General features: G+C 39.7%; 1 protein-coding gene across 11 annotated transcripts in view; it reads right to left on the bottom strand.

The window, feature by feature from the left end:
- LOC127367723 (dynein axonemal heavy chain 11) overlaps positions 1-21,843 on the bottom strand; it is a 40,223-nt gene that overhangs the window by 12,424 nt on the left and 5,956 nt on the right. For 2 of the 11 annotated variants that reach the window (XM_051407792.1, XM_051407793.1), the window contains 47 exons: positions 21,327-21,581; positions 21,070-21,239; positions 20,754-20,976; positions 20,509-20,625; positions 20,313-20,399; positions 20,061-20,219; positions 19,764-19,847; positions 19,477-19,635; positions 19,258-19,380; positions 18,100-18,222; positions 17,303-17,527; positions 17,134-17,225; positions 16,921-17,047; positions 16,005-16,157; positions 15,683-15,916; positions 14,978-15,109; positions 14,556-14,716; positions 14,279-14,435; positions 14,025-14,170; positions 13,828-13,944; positions 13,604-13,742; positions 13,305-13,397; positions 13,025-13,219; positions 12,865-12,942; positions 12,651-12,783; positions 12,389-12,516; positions 11,932-12,080; positions 11,583-11,733; positions 11,356-11,487; positions 10,550-10,723; positions 9,741-9,945; positions 9,268-9,433; positions 9,064-9,166; positions 8,166-8,405; positions 7,919-8,080; positions 7,620-7,813; positions 7,120-7,282; positions 6,530-6,653; positions 6,257-6,399; positions 4,946-5,107; positions 2,806-3,039; positions 2,477-2,623; positions 2,247-2,360; positions 2,014-2,157; positions 1,168-1,350; positions 951-1,052; positions 720-854 (listed from right to left, as the gene is read on the bottom strand). In XM_051407792.1, the coding sequence (XP_051263752.1) occupies positions 720-854; positions 951-1,052; positions 1,168-1,350; positions 2,014-2,157; positions 2,247-2,360; positions 2,477-2,623; positions 2,806-3,039; positions 4,946-5,107; positions 6,257-6,399; positions 6,530-6,653; positions 7,120-7,282; positions 7,620-7,813; positions 7,919-8,080; positions 8,166-8,405; positions 9,064-9,166; positions 9,268-9,433; positions 9,741-9,945; positions 10,550-10,723; positions 11,356-11,487; positions 11,583-11,733; positions 11,932-12,080; positions 12,389-12,516; positions 12,651-12,783; positions 12,865-12,942; positions 13,025-13,219; positions 13,305-13,397; positions 13,604-13,742; positions 13,828-13,944; positions 14,025-14,170; positions 14,279-14,435; positions 14,556-14,716; positions 14,978-15,109; positions 15,683-15,916; positions 16,005-16,157; positions 16,921-17,047; positions 17,134-17,225; positions 17,303-17,527; positions 18,100-18,222; positions 19,258-19,380; positions 19,477-19,635; positions 19,764-19,847; positions 20,061-20,219; positions 20,313-20,399; positions 20,509-20,625; positions 20,754-20,976; positions 21,070-21,239; positions 21,327-21,581 (7,137 nt within the window). Of the gene's footprint in view, positions 1-336; positions 670-719; positions 855-950; positions 1,053-1,167; positions 1,351-2,013; positions 2,158-2,246; positions 2,361-2,476; positions 2,624-2,805; positions 3,040-4,945; positions 5,108-6,256; positions 6,400-6,529; positions 6,654-7,119; positions 7,283-7,619; positions 7,814-7,918; positions 8,081-8,165; positions 8,406-8,631; positions 8,770-9,063; positions 9,167-9,267; positions 9,434-9,740; positions 9,946-10,549; positions 10,724-11,355; positions 11,488-11,582; positions 11,734-11,931; positions 12,081-12,277; positions 12,289-12,388; positions 12,517-12,650; positions 12,784-12,864; positions 12,943-13,024; positions 13,220-13,304; positions 13,398-13,603; positions 13,743-13,827; positions 13,945-14,024; positions 14,171-14,278; positions 14,436-14,555; positions 14,717-14,977; positions 15,110-15,682; positions 15,917-16,004; positions 16,158-16,920; positions 17,048-17,133; positions 17,226-17,302; positions 17,528-18,099; positions 18,223-19,257; positions 19,381-19,476; positions 19,636-19,763; positions 19,848-20,060; positions 20,220-20,312; positions 20,400-20,508; positions 20,626-20,753; positions 20,977-21,069; positions 21,240-21,326; positions 21,582-21,843 lie in introns of those variants that run through there. The other 9 variants (XM_051407794.1, XM_051407795.1, XM_051407796.1 and 6 more) reach the window with 9 other exon arrangements.

Here is a 21,843-nt window from a genome sequence, read left to right as displayed (position 1 = left end):
GAACTTACAAAATGGCCACTAATATGGCCATTTTTTATTTCATATTAGCATCCATAAAGATAATAGATAACGTAGCCCGAAAAAAAACATGCACAGGGACGCAAAAGAGTTGAATATAATATTCAACAAATTATACAAATATGCAACATTCAATATTTATATATTTATATATTCCATATATTAATATTCCACAACTTCCCCTTAATACTTTTTAATTTGTTAAAATATTCTTGAGAATTAATAACTATAGAAATGTGTGCATACACTCACACACACACACACACACACACACACTGTTTATACAGTATATACACTAAATACACACAATTTCTGTACCCACACAATCCTCACCCACACAACTCTGAGTGAGAGCAGTGTTAGTGTAGCGCTCTTGTCATCTCTCTTCTTTACTCCATTTGGAAACCATTCAGGCAGCCAGTTGCCCAGTTCAGCCATGCGTTTTCTGTGGTCCAGCCCTCTCTACCTGTCTCACAAGTCCCCAGTATGCTGCTGGGCCAGGCTGTAAAATCTCCCTCTGCCTGATCTACTCACACAACTGTCAGACTATCTTGCCAGGACATAACAACTTCTAGTCCAGATTACTGATGCAATTCGATTATCAGCGCCTCTCCATGCATGCCTCCGGCAAATTGACAGTTTACTTTATGCCAGGTTGGCCCCAGTGACACCGCCAAACTCCTCTATCTCTCCTTGTTTACCTCTAAGCCCTTGACTAGTCGGTTGGCCAGCTCTATGGTCTGGTTGGTGAGTGTCACCTCCTCCTGACAACTGATTTTCTCAGCTATAGCCATTTCATACTGAGCTGTTAGGCTCTGGAGGCTGGCATCAAGATCCTGAAGAAACAAACCAAAGGAAGCCATTGGAATTAGAAAACATGAAGAAAGTCTTTCAGACTACTTAATTAAGTAGCATAATAACATTGCACTCACCACCAATTTCTTCTGAACTGCTAACAGTTTGGCTGTTGCTGTTTCGAGTTCTGCATTAGCTTGTGATAATGCATGCCTCTTCGGAATGACCTCACAATAAATCTGAAAAAAGTAAGTAAACTTAATGAAAAAACCTCCACATTAACAAACAAGCCTTCTTGCAGAACATTTATTGACATTTATTATAATTTCAAACTATCTGAAGGCATTGCCTGACCTCATAGTATCTGACAATGTTAATAATCCAGGCACAGAGACCAGCAGCTGCTGTAGATTTGGTCCGAACTAGGTCAGGGTGGAACTCTGGGTTTCTCAGATACTCTTGTTTCACCACAGTCAAACAGGACTCAGGGATGTGCTCCTTGTCATATGATACCAAGGCCTGGAGGAAATCATCCACCTGACAGACATAACCATAAAACAGGGGATATATTAATGGTTGCACAGGCCTTTTGGGCTGATATAAGTCAGAAATTAGGTGTTGTTACAAAGAATTTCTATTAATAAAACCTGAAAATGAGACAAATACACAACATACAACTTGATACAACTTTATGCAATGCTTAAAAGGAACAGTCTCACACAACAATGACTATATTTTGTTTCTCAATTAAATCTATCTTTGTTGTTATGTGACATTTTTTAATGGAACTGCTGTTTTTTTTTTGTCTTATGTTGTCCTTTATTTTTTCATCATGATTTCATTATTCAAATCATGTATATAAGAGGCAAGTATCAGATGCAAATTCATTTAGAAAAAATAACTACATTTTAATGCTAAAAATATGCTTTTGGGACAGAAAGAACTGATCCCCATTTGCTTAATTCTACTGGCTTTTTAAAAACCACATACATGCTTTTATGGCCACACTAGCATTAATAACGGCTAGAGGTTGAGAGTGGCCTGACACACTTGCTCCTCTGCTGAGTGAGCATATTCATAGAGCCATCCAGCTGTAATGTGAGCATTGGAGAGATGCTGGGCAGGGCCAGGGTCAAGGCCCAAACACAAATTAGATTGGCATTAATCAGGCAGATGTGATTGACATGATGACAGCTTAACCTTGCCCATGAAGGCCCGCGCCGCCTTCCAGCTCCGATCCTTAGGCACTCGACCGCGTTGAGCAAGCAGAACCATCACAGCTGCTGCTACATTGATCACTGCAGCTGGAGGGTTTGGAAAGGCCTTCAGCTCAGTAAGATTCACCTAAAAAAACAATTAAAAAAATTAAATATAATCTTTAGAACGACGAGAAGATTTGATGGACTTTCATCAAGGCTGATCAAATGAAGCACCTTGTTGAGCGTGTGCAGTGCTGCTGTGGCAGCTGTCAGTGACGGCTCTGCCTTGGCTAGGTCATTTTCACAGTCTTTCTGTTTGAGTGAGACTTCTGCCTGGATGACAGCAACCTGCACAAAGCAACCATAATGAACTAAATCACAAAAATTGTATGTAGTGAATCATGTGATGGTGTGGTATAAGTTCACGTGGCATGAAAACCAATATGTGATTGTGGTTATCTCACCTTTTGTGCCTCAACATCCGCAGCCTCTCTCTTGCTGCTAACCCTCTCCGTCTGCAGACCAATCTTTGTAATTAGAGCCTCAATATTCTGTTTTTTAAAGGTCAGCTCAGCTTCTTGGGATGCCAATTTAGCTTTTAGATCCTCGACCTAAAACAGAGAAAAAATGATTACACGTACTACTACTATGTGTAATATACTTAATGTCAGGGAAAACTGTTTAAACCACACAATTTAAATCCAACACTAATACTATTCCTCATTTTCCTACCTCAACCTTGTACCTCAATCCCTAACATTAGCCCCCTACAGTATGTAATAAAGACATTTACCTGAGTGGCAGTGGTTTGGAGCTTTTGAAGGCCGCTGTCAAGCCGGTTCATCTTGTGCTGGAGCTCAGCCCGACTCTTCTCCAGAAGGTTCCTGTACAGAGTGATTTGCTGGAGAAAGCTCTTGGGGGTGGTGTAATTGTACCTCTTCTCATTCTGCTGGTATTTTTCACTTGCCTGGTTGACACTGGTGTGAACGTAGGCCATGAAAAGACTGATGGATTCCTGGACGGCAGGCTGTAAAAATAAGCAGACAAGGGGGGAGAGGGGAGAACAGGGCGAGCTGGATTGAGTAGAGTTTAACATCCCCAACCTGATGGGGTCTGAAATATTATCTTCATAAATTTTGAATTCATCTACAAGTTTTGCCATCTCACTTGGCTGGCCCTGACTTACTCAATCTGAAATTTAGGTGCAGCTAGCAGGAATGATTAGGCTTTGAAACCTCTGTGAAAATAATGTGTTTAGACCACTGACGTGCCGCTTGTAAAACATGCACACTGTTTACATTATCTCTGATGTCCTCCAACTTTCTAAACACTGTCCATAACGGCTGTTGTACAACATTCCAACTAAGTATTCATCATATGGTGCTCAATGACACAGGCCTTCTATTAATCACACAGTTAGCGATCAATTAAAGCAAAAACAAATGAGCAGAGAATACAGGGATCAAACCTAACCATAACTCACAAAAAGCCATTGTTAATGATCATGGAGCCAGTAGGAAAAAAATCATTATTAATTAAGATCTGACATAATGCTTTTTGACAAAGCATGCTATGTTCAGTTGAGATGCGAAAGAAGTTCTCATTGATTGTGTAACAACTATTAGTGGGTTGTGCGTTTCTAACTTTAAATAAATGATCATTTCATTTCTTGTTTCCCTGCCTCTTTAAAAACATAAACAATCATTAATTACTTTAAATATGCATTAATGTCCCACATATTGTTTTGTTTAAACTTTTTAAAATACTATTATTAATGCACATTAAGTTAAACTAACACAAAGTCGTTCTGCATCCACAACAATTGTATTATTTAGTCCACACGCCCTACTCTGAATACCTTTCTATTAACATAACTTTACTGCTACTAGGACTGCAACTAATGATTATTTAAATTATTAATTCATCTGCCAATTATTTTCTTTATTAATTGTAAAATGTCCAAAGATTATAAAAAATGCCTGTTATTTCCCACAGGCGAAGGTAGTGTCCTCATATATTTTTAGGTGAACGGTACAAAAGCCCAAATATATTCAGTTTACAATCATGTATGACAAACAAGAAGAATCAAATTCTCACATCTATAGGCTGAAGCCAGCTGTTTTTTTTGCTTTAAATATGACCAAAACAAGTATTTGATTATTAAAACAGTTACCAGTTAATTTCTCTCTCGATCAACTAATTGATTCATCAATTAATCGTTGCAGCTTTTACTACTACCCCTATGCTGAAATACTGGTCTACTATAGCTGCTGCTACAACCATTACTCAACTCCTACCTCTAATAATATTAGTGCTGAAGTTGCCTCTGCTTAACTTAAGGACTAATACTCTCATAATACCACAGCTTCTTATTAAGTACTACAGCTACTATTAGGACACAATTTTTTGCACATGAACATCGGCACATGGACAGATGTACGCACACAAACAGTTGAAAGTAATAGTCTGGCACATGTTCACATATGTGATGACACTTCCTGGTTGTGACAGCTGTGCCTCCTTAGAGGGTCGTTATGTGCTTAATCACTCTTCTCTCATTAACATAAATGATTCTGGGTTGTGATCGTTCCACTGCTATGATGGAAAACAATGATATGCCTGCACTCACTGTGAGTCTCCAGGCATGTGTTCAGCAATTTGTCAGTAACTCAGCAGAGAACTAATGATGAGGGATCTATGGAGACGTTAATCCAGCTGGTCTGTAGTAATTAGAAGGTGTTCATTAAAGTCTAACTCAGTCTGGAATAAGGGGGTACATGGCAAACCTACAGAAGATACTGTACTGTATATCCCACACACAGATGTATCTCTGACAGCTGTTATTTGCCGATATATTTTATAGTTCACACATATGGTGGAATTTGACATTAGGATGAGAGCAATGGTGAGATACATGTGTCCAAAAGCCTGACCTCAATGCCTTTGATCTCTTGGATGAACCTGTGGCTGACCGACTGCAGAGCTTCTGAGGTCCAAGGATGGAACCAGTCAATGGTGGTGCATTGGACAAGAGCAGGGAATCGACACGCCCTAACACGAAGGACATTGCCCATGGGAGACAAACACAGTACCACCTACGAAGAAGGAAGCAGGGAGACAGTCAGCCAAGCACACATACACAAACAGCTTTGTACAAACGAGCATGACAAGCTATGCAGTCAAGTGCACATAGGAAAATCAGCACAGGTCATAGATATCAGAGATGCATCCAAAAGGGAAACGATAACTGGCAGCCTTCTGTGCCCCCACTTTCATCAACTTGGCATGTGGACAGGCAGCCACATTCCCAGTTGGTTGGAGCAGACGGTGACGCTACCAGAGGCCCTGGCGCAAAGACTAGCTGGATGGCATACATGTATACTGAGACAAGAATTTAACCCCCCCAGTTTGTCTGGCTGTTAATTCAGCTTGTCAAACATATTTAACAACACTACACAGCAGCTGTGCTTTTTGAAGCTCAAACGTGCTAGAGTACGTGTACGATTTTTTTATTGATTTCATGAATGTCGGCTGTGAAGGCACGTTCAAGTGTTATCAAAAAACATCTAGTACAAGATTGATCCGATTTGTGTTTTCAATTTGTGTTGGTCATTTTATGTGTCCTCCACTTCAATAAGTAGAATCTAAATTATCATTGCTGGTAGGTTAGTCAAAAACCAAGCAGCCAAGAGAAGAGCTGAGGCTTCAGCCGAAATGCCATAACTAGTAAGGACAGCTGGATGTTGCTAAAAGAAAAATATATAATTTTCATATTCTAGTCTATAATTACAAAGTCCATCATTACAGTGATATGAGTAACATGTTGCTGCTGTCATGTGAAAATTAACTGCATTTTACAAAAATTCTACCAACCTTGGTCTCAGAAATCCTTCAAAGCCGACTTTTGCCAGACTCATTATTTTAACGGTCAAACTGAACAGAACTATTGCTTTTAGTCTCCAAAACTGAAGCATTTTGTAGTTATAAAGGGTCTATCCTAAAAGTGACAATACCTTAAGAAAAAACTATAAGGTCTTGACATAATGCAGCTCACCTAGATATCATCACAGAATAGTGTAGACAGATAATTTAACAAAATATTAAGATAAAATCTGCTCAAGGGAAAGAGCAATTATATATCAGTATTAATTAAAAGCAGTAATTTTCCTTTTCATTCTTCAGACTGGTAAGGCTACAAGCACTGGTGAATAATGATGTCTTCAGAAAAGAAAACGCGACTAGACCGTGAGCTGTAGTCGAACTCGGTCAGTAAAGAATCTCCAGCAGTTCTCTCTGTTGTCCAGCAGTCCGAGGGCTCGGACATCATCTCTCACACCTGACACAACACCTTCAATCTCCTCCTCGCTGAAGAGCTCAGGAATTTCTCCTGGAGGAAGAAGCACAGCCATTATAACAGACTGACATGCTAGGGATCAGCTATGATATGATAACAGTTATGTTCTCTCAGGCAGATACAGCTGAAACACAGTATGATTATTATAGATTTTGGATCTGACCTGATGCCAGTAAGTCATTAATAAGGACCAGAAACCGCTCATCAGGTATCTGTGCATCAGTCATAAGCAGAGCCACACGCTGGTTCTTCACTCCAGTCTTGAGGAACAAGTCTGCCAGATCCATCTAGATAAAAGAATGCATGCTGTGAATGAACACATATTGTATAATGGACTGATATGGAGTCCATTAAAGAATTTCAAATTGTCTAACAATAATCAATGGGGCAGCACAAGTCCCATGATAATGCCTTGATTTCTTAAGAGGCTATTAAATGATTAAATCGACAAACTTGCTTCATCAATGTGATATTGATGTCCCACTGGGTTTAAATAGTATCTGACAAGAATTTCCCGCGTCAGTGGGGAACACAACTGAATTACATCAATATCCTGCATGCAGCTAGAAGTAAAATTGATCAGGAGATTTTTTTTAAAGAAACCTTGATTTCAGTTAATTGAGAAGACTGAACGATTATAACTACAAGCAAGTCACTTAAAGGTTATACAATTTCACAAGAGCATATTTTATGAGGTTATACTGTGCTTGATTTCCTGTTTGGCTATAATCAATTAACAACATTAGCATTTACCTTGAGGTCCTGGCTGCTATAACCCTTACTCAGAGTGATTTGGAAGATTTCCACAGAGGATATGTAGGCAGCCAGACGAGTCAGGCTCTGCTTCCCACTGCCCCCGACCCCAACCAGTAAGCCATGACCCCTCGGAGACTCCAGAATACGACTAATTCGACAGCTGGTAACAACACAATCTTTGTTATTCCATGAAACATCTCTATCCTACCAAATTATATAAATCTATACAGACTGTCTTACAAGTCTTAATATGTAGTCTCCACATCATATTAACTTCCCTGCCTGCATTTAACAGCCATCTTTATATTTGATAGAATTGCTTTTATCATTTTCTTACTACTTTTATGTTATGTTTATAAGCTCTTTCTTTAGTTGATGTATGTTTAGTCTCACACTTCAGGAACATTATCAAAGGAAAATATTTTATTAACTTACTTACTTATTACTGATCCTTATAATTATTTTTGTAATATGTGAAGGGAACTAGTTATACTTACACATGTTGGATGGCATCTTCAAAGAGCACCAGATTCATTGCTGCATTGAGCTCATTGTAGCTCTCCAGGGCATCTGTGAGAATGGACCTGAGCGTAGACCAGTCTGTAACAGGAGTATAGGCAGCTTCATCGCCCACTTGGGCAAAGTGGCAATAGAGGAGGGGCTGATTTGTCACCTTAATGTCCTCCAGTCCCTGGAAGAGGACAAGAATAATAAATCATTTAAATATTTCTGTCAATGTTGTTATCTGAAGGTGAAGAACAGCAATTCATACTGTTTATCAGAATGTGTATTTCACCTCAAAGCATTCATGCACAGTCTCCATCTGGAGCTTCCGGAAGAACTGCAGGTCCTTGACATCTACCAGTCTGTCTGAGTACACTCTGCAGGACTCATGGAGCCACAGCAGTGCCAGGTCAGTGCTCTCTTTCACACTCTCAGGCCCAGCCAAAAGGATCCCCTGAATAACACAGATAATAATATAAATATTTAACTTTACATTCCAAAGTCCAATGTGCATAATTTTTCCTTGCTTTCAGCACTACCTGAAAGACATTGAACAAGTCTCGTAGGTTAAATGTGTAGTGAAATTTGATGGCTGTGGGCAGAAAGCTGTGAACCATCTTGTGATGAAGAGTTATGGCAGCTTGGACCACAGCTGCAGCACTCCTCTGAACCATCGCACTGAAGAGCTGCTGCTTCAGGTGGCCACACAGGATCTGACTGAAGATTGATAGCTGAGCCTCAGATGAAGGAAAGCTCACTGTGAACACTGAGAAATGTCTCTGTAGAAAAAAAAGGGACAAACAAATTTCAGAAAATATATAGCAGTGTAGAATCTTAATTATTCAAATATGCTAGTGATGACTTCAATGTAATGCCAAAAACTTCAAATACATTCTTGCCAGGCATTTTGAATTAAATTTTAAATTTATCTGGAAATATGTATTTAAACAACATGTCACAGGCTTGTTTTTGTATAGTTGCTACATCATTAAAATACATCCTCACCATGCTGTCACTTGAGTATAAAATATTGTGTTGAGATCTGTTACATGTTTTATTCATGCTCCAAACCACACAGGAGATTTAAGATCAGTTTTCCTTGTGGCACTGTAATTGCTGAAAATTCTTCTTTTCCACGCTAATCCTTTTCTCTGCAAACAAGTCAGTGAAATGAATTTCTGCAGATGATGATGAATATTCACTGTAAGAACACATTGACTGGATGGATAAACAGTCCCTAAGTCAAAGGGAGCATCTGTGCACTAATTCACACATAATTTAATCTATACTTGAAACTATACCATACTTAAAACCTTGAAAGTTTATAGAAATGTAAATGCAATTTGCAATGAAAAAATTAAATATTCAGTAACAATATTCTTCTTTTAATCCAACATCAGAAAATAGGATTAAGGGCAATTTAATTGGGAAACAGACCTGCAGTCTGGGGTTGATACTGAAGCTCCCAGCAGTTGGATTCATACAGGCAACATACTGGGTATTGTGTATTTCTTTTAGGGTCAGTTTCTGTCTGTCATACCTACAGAGAGCAAGAAAGAAAAGAATGCTTGCTTGATAAAAAGAACACATATTAGTCTGGCAAAATGTGAACTGAAAAACTGGTGTGTGGGGTCTTCTCACCAGTGCCCATAATCCAGATGCTGGCGTATCAGTGTGTGTGGTTGCACTGTTCCATAACTGTCGACAGCTGGCATGTTCATATCGTCTATAAAGTACACCATCCTTCTGTTGCCTACAGGGGAGTAGCTTCTACCTGCTCTTTTCTCTAACTGTCGCTCCAGAATCACTACCAGAAAAAGAGTGATTTTTCTTAACAAATTAACAACAAAAAACCTCAACCAAGCTACAGTTATCTAACACATACAACACAAACAATTACTTTTTTAAAAGAGCTAGAATAATCTTACCCTAATCAAATCAATTTTGGAAATGGGAAGATGTCATATGACTCAGTTAATGATTCAAATAATGCTTAAGGGTAAAGTTTTCTCCCCCCTCCACCCTTTTTGAATCTAAATATTACCAGCAGATGGTGCTACAGTTTACTTGATGTGCTAGTCTGTCCACAGAACAATAAAAAAAAACCCACTCACCCTGCAGCATGAGGGAGGTAGTGTAGTAGTTGAAGGGTACTTTTGTAGTCATGTAACTCTCTGGCAGACAGTCTAACTTGTTCCTGACAAGTGCAGTCTTTCCCACTCCAGCATTCCCCACAAGCATCACTGGCTGTCTCCTCTCCAGCAACAAGTCCATGAAGTACCGAAGACGCACAGTCTCTGCTGTGTGTACCAGAACAGCCTGCAATCATAGAAACAGCAGGAATATAGAGAACAGAAACATACATAGTTATTATGGCTTTCTTTGAGTGTGATTTATTGACAGACATGTGTTCAGTGAATTGTACGTGATTTATAATTTCTTGTATTTCCCCAGTACACCACAACTATTCTGTCATAATAGCATCATTTGCTCAGAACAAAACCCTACTAATTACGGCTCAGCAAGAGCCTTTGGAGCATTCACAGCTGTACGCAGGAGCATAAAGAAAGACAATAGAGCGTGGGTGATAGCTCAAGCCTTGTTGCTCATGCCTTCACCCCCACACAGTCTGGTATGGGGTGTAGTAGATGGTAATCAGACACAGTGGAAAGCCTATCATCCATTGTAGCACCCCTGCCATAACCTCATGATGTGACTTTACCCTCTCTTATTATGTTCACTGAGGCATACTTACATTTTTAATATGACTATTGTTCATTTTTGGTTATTTTTCTTTAAGAAGGTTTCTTCTTGTGATTATGTATGTATGTATGTGATTATTTGTCAAACTGCTTTGAAAAGTCTCTGGAGTTACATGAAGGGTCCTACTCTTCCATATTTATAATAGCTTATATGTTCTTACTTGCAATGGTGTACAAGTTTCCATCTCAAATGGAGGAACAGTATCACTCCAGGGCAGGAACCGTCTGGTTTGAGGGTCAAGGTAGTAGTCAAACACAGTCCCCTGTGCTGGGAGCTTCACGGTCTTCATTTCTTTGGTCCACCACTGACTGAACTCTACCCGGTAATCATAGAGCTGGGAAAATCATGGAAGATATAATATCATGCATTAATTCATATCATTTCAACAGACAACCCCACCATTAGACCAAATGATTGACAGTTAAGCGTATCTTATTCTTGGTCACTTGACACGCTTGACATGTCTCACAACAATAGGCCCTATGTCACACCTCAGACTATATTTATACCTTTATGACAGAAGAACAAAGACAAAGCCAGGAGTGAGAGGAGTGATAACTAAGTGGACTATTACCAGAAGTATTGACAAAGTATCCAATAAAATTTTCCAACAGTTGCAACACTAATGGCCAGTTATACCATTTTCTATGGAAAATACCTAATTTCTCCTGCAGACCAACTGAGCACCCCAAAAAATAAAGCCTAAGCTACATTAGCTTTATGAGGACATAAACATTTCTGTTGAGTACGTCATGTCAAAACTCATGCACCCAAATTGTCCTTAGAGTTGCTATATATCACCTCACTTAAAATTACATTTATTGAGGCATTTGGACGCCTTAATCCAGTTTGCACACTTGTGTGCTTAAAAGGGCTATCTAAGTTTAAAAGAAAATTAATTAAGAATTGTTACACTATCATCTGATCACCTCAGTTTCTTCAACTTGATTAAAACCAACGTTATACCTGGTCTTGATACAGGGCCCCACCAAAAGCCCATATGCAGGCAAAGGTGAAGTAGGTCTCATAGAGCTCACGTGGAGAATCAGATGGAATATTTTCTGGTGTTAGAAGGCAGTCAAGCAAAGTGCAGAGTGTCTGAACAAGAAGAAAACAATTATTTTATCATGATTTAGTGACTTTATATACATAAGAAGAAATAAATTCACTGTACGTGCTTGTGCGTTGTGTACCTGGACCATGGAGTTTTCTGGGATAGGAGTGATGGTTTTGAAGGTGTTTCTCATCTGTTCTAGACAACGAGGAACATATTTTTCAAACAGTATGGTGAGGTGGGCTCTTTCTGTCTGGCGTTCTCGTTGGTCAATCCAGCTGGCAACGTACCTGAACAACAATCCAAGATATCATCTATATTGCAGTGCAGTCAGTGTCCCTTGTTTTTAAAGTGCAATGCATTTACACAAATTTAGACAGTCACTAAGGTGTAAGCACAACAAATGATACAGAAGATATACAAAAACAGCATTGCGTTTTGGTTAAAAAATGGTTTGATATTATTTGAATACAAACTGTGTGACTCACGGGTTCCAGCCTAGGTCCTGATGGTTAACATAGAGAATTCCTGCTCGGGACACAGTCGCAGGAGTGGCCGTTCTTAGGTGACTGATTTCAAACACCAGTCTCATGGAAGAAGCAAGTGGCACACGTTCATTACTGGCCAGAGTCAAGACCTGAAAGATGTTATGAAGCATTATGGTTTCCAAATATCATAACGTCTGAATGGTCAATATGACGGACAAGACACTACCAAAACGATAAGGAAAACACCTTCATATCTCATCAGGTTTGACAGACTTGCTTTAGAATATGGGGACAAGATCACTGTGACATGATTCATCGTTGTGGAAAAAGACCTCCAAATACTCACACTCCAGGAAGTGATTGCTGAAGGAGGGGGAAAGAAACATCTTTTTCTATCCATACCACCTTGGTTGCTATGTGTTGTACAATAGTGTATGAGCAAACAGGAGGGAGGTACCTTGTTGTCATCCATCACTGTGTTGAGTGATTCAATCCACATCGGATCAATGTCTCCATCCAACACAATCCACTTAGGTCCTATGTGGGAGATGTTTGCTTGCTCTCGCATCAGTGATGAAAACAAACCTTACACAGAGATTGAAGAACACAAACAATAACTGAGATTATAATGTACAAGCACTGATTACACCTGGTATAAATTAGCACTGGTCTGTGTGTTCTAAATGTTGTTACTCTCATTCAAAACCAGCTCCGTTTACCATCTTTCCACTCTCGTGTTGAGGGATGGATAAAGCCGAACAATTCATCTCTGTCCACTGCCTTTGGATTGAGGTCATTCCACACAGGCTTCCTCTTCAAGTTTACATAGGTTTTGTGGAGAACTCTCAATATCTATGGAAAAGATAAATACCTGACATTTGATGTACGTTACAAAATTAAATTAGTTTCACAATTATTAAAGCAAAATCAAACCTGGCTTTTCCCTGTCCCTGCATTTCCAAGAACAAAGACAGAATGACGCACTGCCATGAGTTCCTCCAACTGCACCACCTGACAAAATAAATGTTTAGAGAAAGATTCCTTCATTCTTTTTTTTAAGCACTGATCACATAAACATCATATCATGTCAAACCTTAAGGATGAATGTCTCCTCGGGCTGGAGTCGGAGCTCCACTGTGGTCTTTCGGATTGCCTTCTCAAATTCACAGTGTCTCTCTCTCTCCACCTCCAGGCCTGGGAACAGGTCTCCGAGCAGGCCCAAGAAGATAGACACATCCTCAGTCACAATTTTAGGCATGTTGAAATCCCTCAGTGCACGCATCAGCACCTTGGAAGCACAGTACACGTATATTTTACATAAGACCATGCGTCTTCCTCTAGTGGCTATGAGATGACACACACATATAAGTCACCTGATCCTCCGGTCTACTCTTGTCTCTTCTTCTCAGTGCTCCCGCCACAACCAGAACAGACTTGACAGCACGCAAACCCCAATCATAGTGGTCCTAATAGACAAACAAGTGATAATAAAGATGTGTATTCCTGTGTGTATGCTTACCATAAATTGTATCATATAAAGTAGTAAGATTTATTGAATGGTTTTATGCATCGCTGTGCTACTGTGGTATAGCTGAAAAGATTTATTATTGACACTCTCTGTTATAATCCAACATTATGAAATATATAGTGCTATAAGGTGCTTTTCTCCTACCTGCTTGGAGAGTAGTTCTTTGCTGAGAGTGTACAGAGTGATAAACTTCCTGGCTAAAAGCTTAGCACCACGGAAGCCCTCTGCCACCAACATTATCTCACAAATAAGCTCAGTGTCGGGCACCACCATGGCACAGGGTCTACAGCAGGATATAGACAATGCAGACAATGAATTTCATGCTGAGTAAAGGCACAGTATAAACATAGTGACAGTATCACTCCCACCTGAAAAGAGCCTTGAGGTTCTCGGGTAGCTCTGTCCTGCCTGCATAGCCTGGGTTCATTGTGATAAAAATCCCCACAGATGGCTTTAGGACAATGTCTTTATCCAAGAAAAAGAATCTGTGAGGTTGCATAGAGAGTTAATTCATTACACTCTTACAGCATAGACAGAGTTTATATATTCAGCTTCAGTTGCTTACCTTTTCTTTTTCGAGCGAATGGCGTCTTGTATTGTTTTGACCTGCACTGCTACAACTGACAGAACATCCACAGCGATACGATTGAACTCATCAAAGCAGCCCCATGCTCCAGTCTGGGCCAGACCCTTGTAGATATTTCCAATTGACTGAACATAGCCAAAAAATAATTTAAACATGCATGTTAACTGAAAAGTCTAATCAAGACATAAACCGACCAAAGGGAAAAATGATCAATTGTCTGCTGAATTTCACACCTTGTAGTCCATCTGTTCAGAACAGTTGAAAATGTACACCATGACTCCCATGGCTCTGCCAAGATCCTTAGTGGTCTCAGTCTTCCCTGTTCCAGCAGGGCCTGCTGGGGCTCCACTCATTGTCAGGTGGAGTGACTGAGTTAAGGTGATGTAGCACCTAAACATACCCATTTGGATTTGCACAGCACACAATAAAACACAAATGTGCTGTTTAGCCATGCTGAATGTACTGAAACATTACATGCATAGACTGAAAACTGATAAGCAGAAGGGTTACCGGTCTGTGAGTGGAGTGATGACTAGACGCGGTGTATTTCCAAGATACTCATATGAGTAAAGGAACTGAGCATCACAGATGTTAATGAAGCAGTGATGCTGCTGCTCATACCAGCAATGTCGGAGCTGGGAAAGCCACTGGAAAGCCTGTGAGTTGGTGACCTGTGAACACAGGTGGTTGGTATTAAACTACATCAAAGAGAGCAAGTGTCACAAGGAATATGGTGCAAATGACCAGCAGCTAATATGATGATGATAACTAGTTATATATAATATTGTCTTGTTTTAGTCTAAGCCTATAGTCTATTATCTGTTTTAGTAATATGTTCTCTTACACACGTATATGATGAGTAGAATTATTTTTACTGCCGAAATAAGCTCAATCTGACTAAAATGAAATGCTCACGATTCAATTGTCAGTACCTTTTGGGTAATGAGGCTGGCAACAATGTCTCTAGCATGGACATCAATAGTGCATATAGTCATGATCTTCTGTCTGTCACCTGAGCTGAGCTCTCCCAGCAGCAAGCCGATCAACAAGTTGAGCTGAGAAATCTGGAGGAGAGATTATACATGAGACTGAATTAGCAAAAATCTGATATAACTTCTTATTGTTTGGTTCAAATGTCTTGTCTCACTTTTATTGATAAGCACTCAAAATCATTAAATCTTCAACCCATGGAAAACGACACACACAGTGGGTATATGAATGCTGACCATGTGGAAGATTTGATAGAAACACCACCAAACACAAATCAAGGACCTATAAGACAATCAAAAGTAGTCTTGTGTACTTGTTTTGACAAAAACATTACTAGATGTGTTGCATTTGTCACTGGTCCTGTATGACAGCAGATCCAATCAGTGCAGTACAGTCAAGGGAGAGAGAGATTATTCAAACAGCAACCAAGGACATGCTAACCTTAAATAGTGCTGATGAAACTGACAAGAGTGATATTACAACTGTGAGCATAGCCCACAACAAGGCTCTACAAACCTCAAGATGAGGTGTCTGAAACACTGTCTATTGCCAAAGGTCCCCATTAAGCTAATATATACAAAATATTGCAACTTAGTCAGCCGCATTTAATTGAAATCTATTAAGTGTTAACTCTTCATAAAATTTACCTGTTTCTTGTTGTAGTCTTTTAGTGCAGACTCAAATCCTTCCTCGAGTCTTTTAAAAACAAGCTCCATATCATTGTTCCACCAGATCTGAGACGCAGTGAGAGCCACTTGGGCAGGGAAGTCGAGAATCCACTGCTCTCTGGGCCTGTCCTCGTACACAGACACAGCCTCAAACAGGTGACCCCTGACACATTCCTTCATAGACCCCTCCAGACAAGTAAGCCATGCCTCCACCTAATGTAAAGGAGTCTTATCATTAGTTAAGTTATATTATAAGACGTGATAGCTAATTCAGATTCTTTGATAGTGAATGTGATCTTACCGGCCCATAACAACAACATTCAGTCTGGAATGGGACATATTCCCTCTCTTTGCTGTACATGCCCACTGCAAGTTTAGGATTATCCAACTGTTCATTTTTGGCAAACTCAAGATCTGACATGTTGTCAAATAATTTTGAGAGGTGGATAGTTACCTGCAAAAGACATCATTACATTTTTCAATGACAGATACAGTAGTGAAATAGTAACAGTGGACAAATATTAAAGTCCAGGTAAAAAATGTAGGCCAAACAATTTCAATGTTTTTTTTCTTCCTGGAAAACCCAATATGATGCATGTTTACGTAAGCATGAACTAACTAATTTCAATCAACAATATCATGGCAGTCAATCAATATTCAACTATTGGCAATACAGAGTTAGCTAGCTAGCAACAGCATGGCTAGCTACCAGAGCAGAAGTGGGGGACCGGGTCTCATTGATTATTGTACAAAAAAACAACTTTATCAGTGATTTGGGTGAAACTGGATATTTAATGGAGAAAATATTTCTTTCCATCTGACGTCCTCTAGCGGCTCTGCCTCAACACCACTAATCCAATGAACACAACCTCTGAGACAGATATGTCGGCATTGGATGCTGCATTCAGTCCCAGGGTCTGGTCGAATTGTCAAAAGAAGGTCCTATGTCCTTTCCTAAAAACCTTTCCTTGACCTCGAGGGAAAAATGTCATGAGGTCAAGGAAAGATGGAGAATTCATAACGACTTAGGAAAGGAGAACCGCAAAGACTGAACTTTATTACGTAACACACAGTGGTATTGCCTATTGTGACAAGCCCCTCCCTAGCTGCCTGTTCTAACAGGAAATACGTAGATGAGGGGAGGCAAATAGCTCTCTGATTTCTGTTTCACCTGAACTTTAAAACAAAAACTGAAAGGAAATTATACATAAATGTACCTCTCTGGGACGACTCCCTTTAGAGAGAATGTCCAACAAGTCTGCAGATGAAATAAAGTAGAATCGTGGAAAGGCAAGTCTCTTTGTCTCTAGGTATTCAGCAAGAGCTTTTTCACACAATGCCAGCCTGTTAAAAGAGACAGTATGAGAATAATGAGCAAAAAACATCTGCTGTGAACAGTATAATAAAAGTGGAATGAAATAAACATGAACCTTTTTTGTAGATCCTCTAACTTCTCAAACAGATGAGGTTTGTTGGTGGCCTCGATGACATTTTTAGTCTTAGCACTGTCCAACATTAACTCCTGAAAGAACCAAAATGTTAACAAAGATGAGAAAAATGCAGTTTCCATAACTACATGACTGGCATATTAGTGCAGACCTGAAATTCAGCATCTATAGCTTGGAATCTGTGTGCATCTGCAGGCAACTGTTGGCAGATGTCATCGCAGCCTTTGAAGATGCTTTCTAGGTAGGCCCATGTCCTTTGGACTTCCATCCAGACCATCAGCACAGAGTCAGCCACAGTCAGCTGTTTCTGTAGTTCCACTACCTGGAACAGGAAGTGATCTACGTGCTTGCTCTGAAAGATGCCCTGGAGCTGAACCTTGAGGATGAGGAAATGGGGACATGAGTATAGTCTATCAAAAGGATTTTGTTAATTTAATTTGATTTGCTAAATACACCAAACTGCCACCCAATTTGTGACAAGAGGAAGTCATATCTTGATAACCTTCACCTCATAACACGTCAGTTTAATTTCAATGCATATTCAACCTCATCAGCATGCAATGCCATAAAAAAGTGGGGGAGGGAAACAGTTTACACAAAGATGGAGGCATTAAAGTGGCAAGACTTCTAATTGCTGGCTATAACCCCCAATACATCTGGTGTACATGTACAAAGACCGCCACGGTGCAACAATGGCCTGTGTCCTAGAGCAGCTATAAATCTAAGGACTCAATAGAGACCTCTCTACTCTCAGTTGTGCTGTTAGACAGTCAGACGGGGCGGCCCCTTTCTGCACTCTCATCTCTATTCAGCACTTAACTATCAGTGCTTCTCACAGACAACTGATTTTGAGAACTTGTTCTTGTGCTTTACAGCCATTATGCATTTTCTACCCTATAAGGTCACACATAAAGTCTTTGTATCAAAATCAGTAACTTAGATATTCACCTGATGATCCTCGAGAGTTTCAATGAGTTCCTCGCCACATTTAAGCAGTGGCACAGAGGTTTGGTAGTGCTCTTCATATGAAAGCTCCATTGATGCCCATGTTTGACCTATTTGTGTCACAACCTGAAATTAAAAATAATGAACAACATAATGGTAATATGATTGAGTACAATTTGTCTTACTATATTTAAAACTATATTTGTAACTATAGCTGTCTAATGAAAACCATTTATCTCCAAATTAGGGGATTTTAGTCATTTTAGATTAAAGGTACAGTGTGTAACATTTAGGAGGATCTATTGGCAGAAATGGAATATTTAAAAGGTATGTCTTTCTTAGTGTATACTCACCTTAAAAACTGTTGTTTTCTCAGTACCTTAGAATGAGGCTATGGTAACGCTACAGAGGGACTGGGTCCTTTTCAGCGGAGTCTGCCAGGTTGAACCACCATGTTTCTACAGTAGCCCAGACCGGACAAACTGAACACTGGCTCTAAACAGGGCCTTCCACGTTTTTTGCGAGTTTCGTGTCCACTGTTGTTTCGATTGGAACAGGAGGGTGAGGTGGGGGAATTGTAATCTGCAACTACACCTTTAGATGCCACTAAATTCTACACACTGGTCCCTTAGTTGTTTCTTTAAGGATTAAGAAAAAATGTATTAATTTTATGCTAAATAAATCATTTAAAACCCACTGGATTATCTGAGAAATGATCACAAAGATAATAATTGACCTGATGATGGTGAACTGAATCAACTCATGAAAAGCTAATGTTTTGGAGATCCGTGGTTTTCACAGGACAACATTGTAATGGGCCATGTTCATGAGGCTGGCTCCTAGTTTGATGTCATTACTCTTTTTGTATGCTACCACTGTGACACTTCTAGATCTAGTCCTCAACAAGAGTTTATCTAGACCTCTATTCATAATGCATAGTACTATCAGGAGTCCTGCAATAGCCAAATGGCTAAGAAAGGAAGCTGCATAGTTAGAATAACTCTTCCTCTATTCATACTTCATCATCAATAGTAAACTGATAACACCTTACCAGAAACGCTGTGCGGTACATTATGTTACAATATACAATTGGTCATTATGACTAAAATACTTTTGATATTGATGTGTTTGACCACAATCTATAAATAATTGAAAAAGAACCTTCTCTATGGCCATTTCTTTCACTGCCTTATCCACTATGTTCCGAACTTCGTCTTCCAGCGAATGGAGCTGCAGCCCCAAGAGGTCTCCCAAGGTGGTACTGTCAGTCACAATGAAGTCCATCTATTTTGAAAGAATTATTGTCATGATGCAAAGTCTTAGATTTCTACCATGAAAGAAAAAAACATAGTGACACCTCCGCTGTGTGCATTTACGCACCTGTGTTGTTCTAATTAGCTGCACCCAGTGGCGCTCTCGTATTGCCAGGTTCTGTAGCTGACTCACGGCCCGCAGTGACGTCAACAGGTTCTTTACATAAAGGTCTAACCCAGAATACACATCCCACACGCGAGCCTCTTTGTCAAGCTTTCGTATGTCCTACACAAACAGAAGGTAGGTAAACATAATTAGTTATTAGGGGCATCTGTTACAAACAGCAATGGTGCATGACAGCAAGACAGCAGGAGAGATACGCTGGTGTGATGTAGCACTGTTGGTGACCTCACCTTGGCAAACCTCCTCAATTCTGCATCCATCTGGTCCACGATTATCTGCCTCCATTTGGTCATTGTCCAGTTTTCCACACTGCTCTGTATAGATAAAGACGAATACAGAGGGGTCAACGAGCTGAGGGTGCTTAATGGGGACACTTAGAGGCTAAGAGGTATTCAAAGAATCAATGGCCTCCAAGACGACAGTGCTGGTCAAGTTATTGAGTTATTGGGGTATTGTAGTGGCGTGATGAGGACTCAAGTTGTATTTCCATTGACGTTTAAACATACACAATACATTAAGCTACTTACCTGCACAAATGCAACTATGTCCCACAGCTCTTTGAGGACCTTGATCTCTCGTCTGCAGATCTTGATGCCTCTGTAGTCAGGAATAGTAACATCAAACAGATTTGTGGACTCTTGTAGCTCTGCTACCTCTTTCTCCATGTCTCGGATTTCTTTTTCAGACTAGAAAACAGCACATGGCAATTGTTATCCAAAGTGTACAGTATAATACAATTTTATTTTAATCCCATAATCATGCAATGGATAAACTCCTACTTTTTCCAGACTGATGTAGGGATGCAAAGCATTGTAACTTAAGGGTGCCGTTGCTCTGAACATCTCTCTGAATTTGCTTTGCTTCTCCTGGAATGAGGAGTACAACTTTAATGGTCATCACACTGGGGTAAACAATAAAATAGCTTCAATGCATATATAATTTCTCTGGAAGTAAGAGCTAAAAGTGACTTGTCACCTCAAATGCCATGCATCGTCTTCGTAAAACCATAACTTCTGCATTCTGCATGGGTGCCACCTCATGCCTCACTTTTAAGGCCAGTTTTTTTGCCCCACTCCATTTCTCAGGAAGTTCCTGTAGAGAGAATTATTTTGATGTCTCAAAGGCTGAATGTGAATAAATTATAATTTGTTCTGATATTGTTTTAGTTTGTACATGAAAGTGGCAAGAAAATAGCAACATTAACTCAATCCTATCCTTACCTCCAACTGAGAATAGACCTGGTCTGGTATGGTCACTCCATATTGTTCCAGGACGATTATTGTGTCTCTAAGAGGTTCAAACATCTTGTCTGTGGCTGCTTGTCTGTCTCTGACCGCCAACAGGTGACTCATCACTTCCACCAAGCCATGGTGGTTTCCTTTAGTCACAGGCTGGTCTAGACCTTCAACAGTGGCTCGGACAAACTTCTGCAGCTCATCAAGACTGAGTAGGAAAGCAAGCAAAGTCAGAACTACCAAAGTGCAACTATGTTACAGTTTGGTCTGCATTCAATAGCCATGCAGAAATTAGCTTTACCTGTTAATGACATATGTCAAGAGGTGTTCTTTAAAAAGCCAACTCCACTTCTTTAAAGTGTTAAGGAGGCTCACTTTAAAGAACTTGATATCCACCCGAAACCATCCACTGAACACTCCAAAGTCTTCAAGCATGGAGATTTCAGCATACAGATCCTCATAATAATCTATCTGTTAAAAGTAAGACCACAACAGACATTACAAGTAACCTGCCATGTATGGGAAAAATGTGATTCATGATTTTAAAAAGTTTTTTACCTGTTCTTTAAAGTTACTGATTGTAGGCGGTTTCTCTGGGAGTGTGTCTGCTCCATAATCCTCCATCTCTTCAGCTGTAAGTACACGTCCATATTGGAGAAACTGGCTGAGAAACTCAGCCCTGTCATCTTGCCAGATGTGGGTGTAGCAGTCAAACTTTCTCTGGTACTTCATTGCTTTCTTAAGGACGTTCTCCACTCGCTCCATTATTTCCTGTCTCAGGTCCAACAAATCTGCCATATCATCCATTACATCCTGTAAGAGACATAAACAAAAGAATTCATCATGTGTAGAAGAATACACTATAATAAGTTTAGAAAGATTAGCACAGTAGGACAGTACACTTTTTCATTTTTTGTTGGTCATAACAGAATGCTTCTTTATGATTTTAAACTGAAAATGTACCTGATACCATCCCTTGAGGTAGGACTGGGTGATAAATCTAAAAAACGTATTTTATCACAATAACATGTTTCGTTTCAGTCAATATCGATAATTATTGATAACCTTTATGACA

This window comes from Dicentrarchus labrax, unplaced genomic scaffold (genome assembly GCF_905237075.1).
Source record: "Dicentrarchus labrax unplaced genomic scaffold, dlabrax2021, whole genome shotgun sequence".
NCBI lineage: Eukaryota > Metazoa > Chordata > Actinopteri > Moronidae > Dicentrarchus > Dicentrarchus labrax.
The sequence above is the reverse complement of the archived record's forward strand: the minus strand, read 5'-3'. Positions and strand labels throughout refer to the sequence as shown.